The sequence below is a fragment of the Myodes glareolus genome, chromosome X, assembly GCF_982192425.1.
Source record: "Myodes glareolus chromosome X, mMyoGla1.1, whole genome shotgun sequence".
In the NCBI taxonomy this organism is placed as follows: Eukaryota; Metazoa; Chordata; class Mammalia; order Rodentia; family Cricetidae; genus Myodes; species Myodes glareolus.
Genome location: NC_142053.1, coordinates 67,373,923 through 67,381,820, shown reverse-complemented (window position 1 = coordinate 67,381,820; position 7,898 = coordinate 67,373,923). Strand labels below are relative to the sequence as shown.

The 7,898-nt window shown below is 34.5% G+C and overlaps 1 protein-coding gene across 1 annotated transcript; it reads left to right on the top strand.

Moving 5' to 3' along the window:
* Positions 1–3,509: 3,509 nt before the first annotated feature.
* On the top strand, positions 3,510–5,231 carry Cpxcr1 (CPX chromosome region candidate 1). The gene is given in 4 exon segments (XM_048417703.1): positions 3,510–3,829; positions 3,831–3,934; positions 4,935–5,163; positions 5,165–5,231. Coding segments are annotated over 4 exon segments (720 nt in total).
* Positions 5,232–7,898: the final 2,667 nt, after the last annotated feature.

Genomic DNA, 7,898 nt, shown 5'->3' with positions numbered 1-7,898 from the left:
AAGTAGAGTAAATATATCTTGACTGTGTCTCTACCAAGTTTTGTGAATGTGGGATTTCTGGACAAGAGTGGGTAGCCAGTCTGCCATCTGTAGGGAGTCAAAAAAGGAATGGAGACAGCCTGTGAGGAATGACTGAGGTGGAATAACAAGTATAGGGGCCCAAAGTATTTATTTTTATTAACATCATTATCCTTTTAGTACAGGCTGTTTGATGTAACATCTTTGCATAAGATAGTCTTTTTATATAATGTATCCTCTCTTGATAATTATGTTACTGTATGTAGTATAGTAGTATAAATTCCTGTGGCATATTTCTAAATGCACAAACAATTAAACTGGCACTTATATTCTTATATAAATGCCATTTCAGAAGTTAAAAAGGAGCAGTCTTTCTAAAAGCTACTACTGAATATAAGAATAAGGTAGCACCAAAAAGAAAATCAGCACAAGCACCATCCTAAAAGGAAGTTATAGAAAATTCACTTTTCTTCTACTTTATAAAAATATTTTTATTTGACTTAAGGATCAATCCAACAAGGTCTATAGATAACCCGGAAACTACAGTCATTACACAGTTGTTGAATCTAATCCTCCTTTAAAATCTTTCATTTTTATTGTGATCAAACTGTTGAGAGCAATTATTTCAAATTTTTCCAAAAGCATACTTCTATTTATTACTTTATCTTAATTTTAATTGTAGTCATTAATGTAAAGTTATTTTGATGCCGATTTTTCTTTAATATCAGTATGTGAAAAGACTAGATCTCAAAAGTTTATCAGGGCATCTCATATATGCCTTGGAATCTGGAATTAATATGAAAATTCCAGACAAGGGATTTTCAAAATTGGTTTAGAGAATTAGGAGTGGAATCTCCAGGTAGAATGCCTGAGTAGAGAGAAAGGACATAAGTGAAAATAAGATGCTGAGTAGTAAATGAGTCAGTGTGTACAGGTGCTTGCTGTTGAAATTCATACATAACCCTCATGAACTCTTATACAATAATAAGTAAATGAGGACGGAAAAAAGCATGAAAGAAGTAAAATCATAAGAAACTATAACATTGAACAGAAATAAATATTTAGATTGCTTAAATATTGTAGAAAATGAATAGATATATTGTTCACAGTCTTAAAATAGCACTATGTAGTGAAGAATATAAAATTAAAATTATTACACTCACAGATTGAAGAATAATGTGAAATACTTTTGAAAGGAAAAATGTTCATTATATCCTAATATCAAATATTTATAAGCATTCAATTAAGGCTTAAGTTTAAGGGAAAGATGGGTATGCAATATAAACTCAAGTCTATTAATATACAGAGTGCATGTTGTGTAATTAGAAAACAGAAATTTTCAGTGGGTGTGAATTAAGGCTATAATGTTTCATCAGGGTTCCTTTATTAGGCAATGGTTCATAAAATACATCTGACCTATCCATAAATTCTATCTACAGTAGCTCCTGAAAGGTAGACAGGAGAAGAAATTTAACTCAAGCTAATTCCTTAAATTTATACAAAATTGATAGCAAACTACCTATATTATTTATTCTGTATCACATTTTTATCAAAAACAAATTAAAATTTTTGGCTGGGGTGGGGTTTATAGATGAATTTTTACTGGTTTACTGATCTTGTGCATGTTTTATACAGTTAATCACAGCCCCTGTGATCTCATGAGTACAAAGGACAGAAAAATACTTTTCAAAGAATTTCTCTCCAAAATCTGGCTCTTGGCCATCTTTTCACCACCTCTTCCATGAAGGTCACTGAGTCCATTAGGGAGAAGTTAATATATATTTCTCACTTGAGGGTAAATAGTACATAGTCACTTATAGTCTATACTCTGACTACTTGTGATTCTCTGTTTCAACAACTGTATACTAGAATGAGAAACTTTCCTGGTGAATGTTTTGAGTAATCTATTTTGCAGTAATCTATAGGCTTAAAAAATCATAAAGTCTTAAAATGATATTTTTACGAAGTTTGGTTAGCATTATAAAAGTAGAATATTCTCCCTAGAATGTACGATCTCCCTAATCATGAGTTATTCACCAAATTTATAGTAATATGTATGAGTTTCTATCATAAAGCTACTGATTAACACCATTGCAATAATACCACCATTGTATCAATGGACATATCTTCCACACTGGTTGTTATTTTGACTAATCTGGCTGACAACCGAATAGGAGTGAAGATAATTTTTCTCACATAGCAGCTTATACTACCTTGAGGTGCTGTGAAAGTTAACAGCTGACACTGGGGAGAGGGACAGTAAATTTTCAGCAGGGATATTACTCTCATAGATTACTCACACAGAAATGGTCATGAACTCATATGCATAGGAGTGGCACTAATTGAAGTCGCTGGGCTATAAAGAAAAGAAAGTATGATACAAATATTGGTGAAGGACATGGGAATGCCTGGGAGAATTTGGAAGAGGAGAAGGGTGATGTAAGTTATCTAAGCATATTCCATATGTGTTTGAAGTTCTCAAAGGATCGATAAATAATTTTGTAAAATAAAGAAATAGCTTCTTCTGTATCTATTTTCCTACTTAGAAGAAATCTCTACCTGACATTATCCCTAGTTAATTAAGATAGGAGAATTGGATACATAGTATTTAAAAATTTAGGATGCACTGGAAATATTTCTGTAGGTAAATGACAGGAAGATAGGCATTAAACAAAGTAAGAGAAGAGAGGGGAGGGTAAATTGGCAAGTGAACAATTATTAGCTACTATCAACCATATATTGTCCTGCAGTAATTATCATCTTGATCAACACCAAGGCAATGTGATTGCTAAATGAGTGATGAACTTGGAATTTATTCTAATACCTTATTTATGAATCTGGATTTAATCTCTTTCTATCCACTTTCCCTCACTGTCTTTCACTTTTATGCATACTCCTGGGCTGTTTTTTGTATCCATATAATTTATAAGAAAATACTAAAACTGTAGGCAATGAAGGAAGGAAGGATGAAAGGAAAGAAAATTTCGCAGAAAAGGTAGTTCAAATTTGATCACAAATATTCAATTTTTTTATTTATCTATTATGAAAGATGCTTAATTTTCTTCCAAACATACATTTATATAAAATGACCTTTTATATTGGTCTCAGTTCAGAGTCCAAAGTCAATAACATAGACCTGTTTTACTCAATGACAAATCAATTATATTTGACATGCAAAAGGAAATAAAAGTATTTTCTGTCCAGAATTTCATGAACATGTAGAATACATTTATTAACTATCCAAGGAAAATAATATGTTTTTTAAGTTTTATCTAAATTTCATAAATAAACAATGAAAAGACATATTTCATAAAAGATTATGATTTGACATATTGTTCATTTTATTTCCTGAGTTTTAGATGGATAAAATATTTAGAGTTAAAGAAATAACATGCTTTCTAAAAGACTAAAGTACTGGCTTATTATGAGATGAGCCATTCCTCAACTTAAGAAAAAATTTTTCTCCCTCTGCCCCCAAAATAGTATTTACCATGTCTTCTACAAATTGAGGAAGTGATTCAGCTTAAAACACTTTCAAAAATGTGGAAAGTGAACAACCAAATGCCTGTGAGGCAGAGAAACAACTTCCACTTGCTGATGTCAGCATAATTTCTCAGGTGGAAACAAATATATAAAGCTCATAAGGCTTCCAAAAAGATAAATGTAACCAAGCCACAGAAAATAACCAATCAGAAGCAGGGAAGACTCAAAATGATCCACCAAATGAATTTATAGATGACCTACTTCCACTACAGATACTTATTCCTAGAAAGCTGACATTTCCAAGGGTAAGAGTATTTAGAATTGAGTATTCCACAACCACAAAGTCATGAAGATGATTTTGTGTCAGATAAAATAATGTTTTATCCTAGAAAAATGGAGATGGAAATAAGTGATTACTTTCACAATTCTATACGTGACAAAATGAAACATACTCATTTCCTGCATTGACGAGTCCTGTTCATTAATATTGATGAGTTATGTAGAGGAATTATTCACTTATTGTATAGGAGAAATTCTTCTCCACCTGAAAACAAAATTGTCAAAAAAACACATGGGTAAAGCATAAATGATATAGGTCTATGTGTTATTTTCATCGGTTAGTAAAGAGACTGCCTTGGCCCTTTGAGAGGACAGAAAATGAGGTAGGCAGAGTAAACAGAACAGAATGCTGGGAAGAGGGCAATGAGACAGATGCCATGGAACCAGCCACCAGGTCAGGCATGCTGAACCTTTTCCGGTAAGCCACCACCTCGTGGTGCTACACAGATTATTAGAAATGGGTTGATCAAGATGTGAGAGTTAGCCAGTAATTAACTCTCTAGATATAATGGGCCAGGCAGTGTTTAAATGAATACAATTTGTGTGTTGTTATTTCTGGGCTAAGCTAGCCTGGTGGGAGCTGGGAGGGACGAAAAGCAGGCCTGGCCGCAGCTCCTCACTACACATAAATATGTAGCTGTTTTTGCTCACCAGAATGTTTTTAACAACACTGAAAAAAACATGTATTTGGAAGGTGTAACATGATAAGCTGGCTTTTTGGGGTTTTTTGTCCTGCCCAGTTCCAACAGCTGTTTAGCCCCAAAGAAAATCACACAGAGATTTCCATAATTTATAAAACTGACTGGCCCATTAGCTCAGGCTTCTTATTAGCTCTTATGACTTATATTAACCCATTATTCTGATCTATTTTTGCCATATGGCTCAGCACCTTCTTCAGCTGGCAGGTCACATCCTGCTTCCTTGGTGATCTGTGCAGAACTGGGAGGAATCAGCTTCCTCCTTCCCAGAATTCTCCTGTTCTCATTACATCACCTCTATTTCCTGTCTGGTTTTCTTGCCTATACTTCCTGCCTGGTCAATCAGCATTTATTTCAAACATGAATGACAGAATACAGACAATTCTCCCATACCAGGAAGGCTTTTGTGAGTGGATTATTACTATCCACTTATTGAAAGAATGACTCAAAGAAAAAATAGTAAGTCCTATCAAAACAATGGAAACCACCCTTCTGTGAGCCCAAGGTTCTACATACCAAATGTCCAAACTCAGAATATTGTTCATAAAATACTTGTTAGAAATAATTTGAGAACTCATCACAAACTGAGATTAGTAATCCTAAATTATAATAAAAATTGGAAATATCTGTGGGTGTGGTTTCAACAACTTTCAATATTTTAAAAATCATTCATGCAAATTTTCTGAGTATTAAAGCAGGGTAATCTCTCTCTTTTTAAAATTTTCAGTTCTAAACCTAAGCAATGTTAAGATTCATCTGAAACAGTAGCTCACGAACAGCAAATTTAGTATGATTACATTACACTGCACAACTGAAATCAAACTCAATATATACTACAAAAAGAAACATTTCAGGAAGAGAATTAACCTTTGTATTTATCACTGAAATGACAATCTTTTTAATCTATGTTGACTCAGCAATTGAATCAAAATGATGTTTGCAACTACCTTAACATTGATTTCTGCTGATACGCATATTGTTACTGGTCACCAACTAAACAGGATCCTGGTAAAGATAACAACAGAGAGTTAGGCAAAGTCACACCAGGGGAATCTAGAGAATGAGTTCATTAAACTATCTGATTTTCTCAGGATTCAATAAAATTATAATAATATATTGCAAATATAACTGTAGTTTTACAGTTAGATATGAATATATGCCATGCAAATTACATTGTTGTAAATATATCTTAATTGCACATTAGTGACAGTCTAATAGATAAATAAACATAACATGATCACTTAAATGAAGTGAAATTACTTTTGATATAATTGAAGAATAATAAGTACTAAACATATATCACACAAAAGTAAGATCTTTTTTTGGTTTTGAACATCTTCTTCATCAATGTCCACAGCCAGCATCTAAGATTTATACTTGGAACATTTTACAGGTTTAAGAGACTTACCTTGCTACTTGTAGCTCAATACCCTTATCTTATCTTTCCTTTTATTATGAGTATTAAATTATAAATATTTGGTTCTAAATATATATTACACCTAATATAGAATCTATATGGTAATCTGTTCATGTAGGGCTTAAAAACAAAGATTTCATTAATATACATTTTTGGCATACCATTTTATATGTATTTTTGTACACTTATATTCTATAGTATAATTTGCTACATTATAAGTTCAATGAATAATTTTTATAATCATTTCCTGAAATATTAAAAATACAGATATAAACTAATATGCACTTATATATAATTATTAGCATCTACATAAATAAACTATATAAATATGATCCAGAACAACTAATTACTAAGCAGACAATAACGTGTATTTGCCGAAGAAATAAACTTAAAGAATAATGAAGGTGGCAGCTTTTAACTTTTTTTTTGAAAGTAATTTTATTAAATTATAAAAGTTTCCATTTCTGCCCCTCCTTCCACCACCCTCCCACTCCCCCCACTCTCTCTCCTCCTCCCTCTCCATCCCTAAGAGCAGTCAGGGTTTCCTGCCCTGTGGGAAGTTCAAGTTCCTCCCCCCTCCCTCCAGGTCCAGGAAGGTGAGTGTCCAGACAGACTGGATCCGCAAAATCCAGTATATGCAGAAGAAACAAGTCCCAGTGTCATTGTCAATGGCTTTTCAGAAAGACTCCTGGCCAGCCACATTCAGAGAATCTGGTTGGATCACGTCCTCATTCAGTCCCAGTCCAACTGGCCTTGACAAACTCTCATTAGATCCATCCCCTTGTATCAGTGGGTGATCACATCCCTCGCAGTCCTTATTTACTTTTTCATTTTCTTCCTCCTTCTGCTCCTCATTTGGACCTTGGGGGGCTCAGTCCAGTGCTCCAATGTGGGTCTCCATCTGTATAGCCATCCATCGTCGGATGAAGGTTCCCTCTGGTCTAGCCTTCTTTGCTCACATTCTCTTTCCTTCTGCTTCTCGTTTGGACCTAGGGAGTTAAGTCCAGTGTTCCGATGTGGGTCTCTGTCTCTATCTCCATCCATCGTCAGATGAAGGTTCTATGGTGATAAGCAAAATATTCTTCAGTATGATTATGGGCCTAGGCCGTTTCAGGCACCCTCTCTTCTGTCCAGAGAACAATCTGGGGATCTCTCCTTGGACCTGGGATCTCATTTATAAACAAGTCTCCTGTAAACCCTAAAATGACTCCCTTAGTTGAAATATATTCTTCCCTGATCCCATATCCATCCTTCCTCCCTCCCCCCATCCCAGTCCACCTAGCTTTCCCCATTCCTCCCCTACTCCCTCCTCTCTAACCCTCTCCCCTTCCAACAACCCTCCCACCCCCCCATGCACCCAAGGATACCTGGTACTCTTGTAATAGCCAGAACCTGGAAACAACCTAGGTGCCCCTCAATAGAAGAATGGTTAAAGAAGGTGTAGAACATATACACATTAGAGTTTTACTCAGCGGTAAAAAACAATGACATCTTGAATTTTGCATGCAAATGGATGGAAATAGAAAACACTTTACTGAGTGAGGTAAGCCAGATCCAAAAAGAGGAACACGGTATGTATTCACTCATAAGTGGATTCTAACCATAATTAAAGGTTTTTGAGCCTATTATTCGTGATCCTAGAGAAGCTAAATAAGAAGGTGAACCTGATGAAAATCATGTAGCTATCTGCCTGGAGATTGGAAATAGATAAGACCATTCTTAACAAAGAATGGAGGCACAGACTTTAAAAGAGACAATACAGCCTAAAGTCAAAACCATTAGCTAAAATGTGATTCAGAGTAATAGACAGGTGTTTTAATAAGAGTAAACCATCTGTGAACGCTGTGATGCATGAAACAGAAGAGGAAAATGGGTAATCTGGAGCTTTGAAAGTCAATGTAAAAGGTAAAATGTTTGTTAGTAGTTTGCTTTGTTTTCAAGGT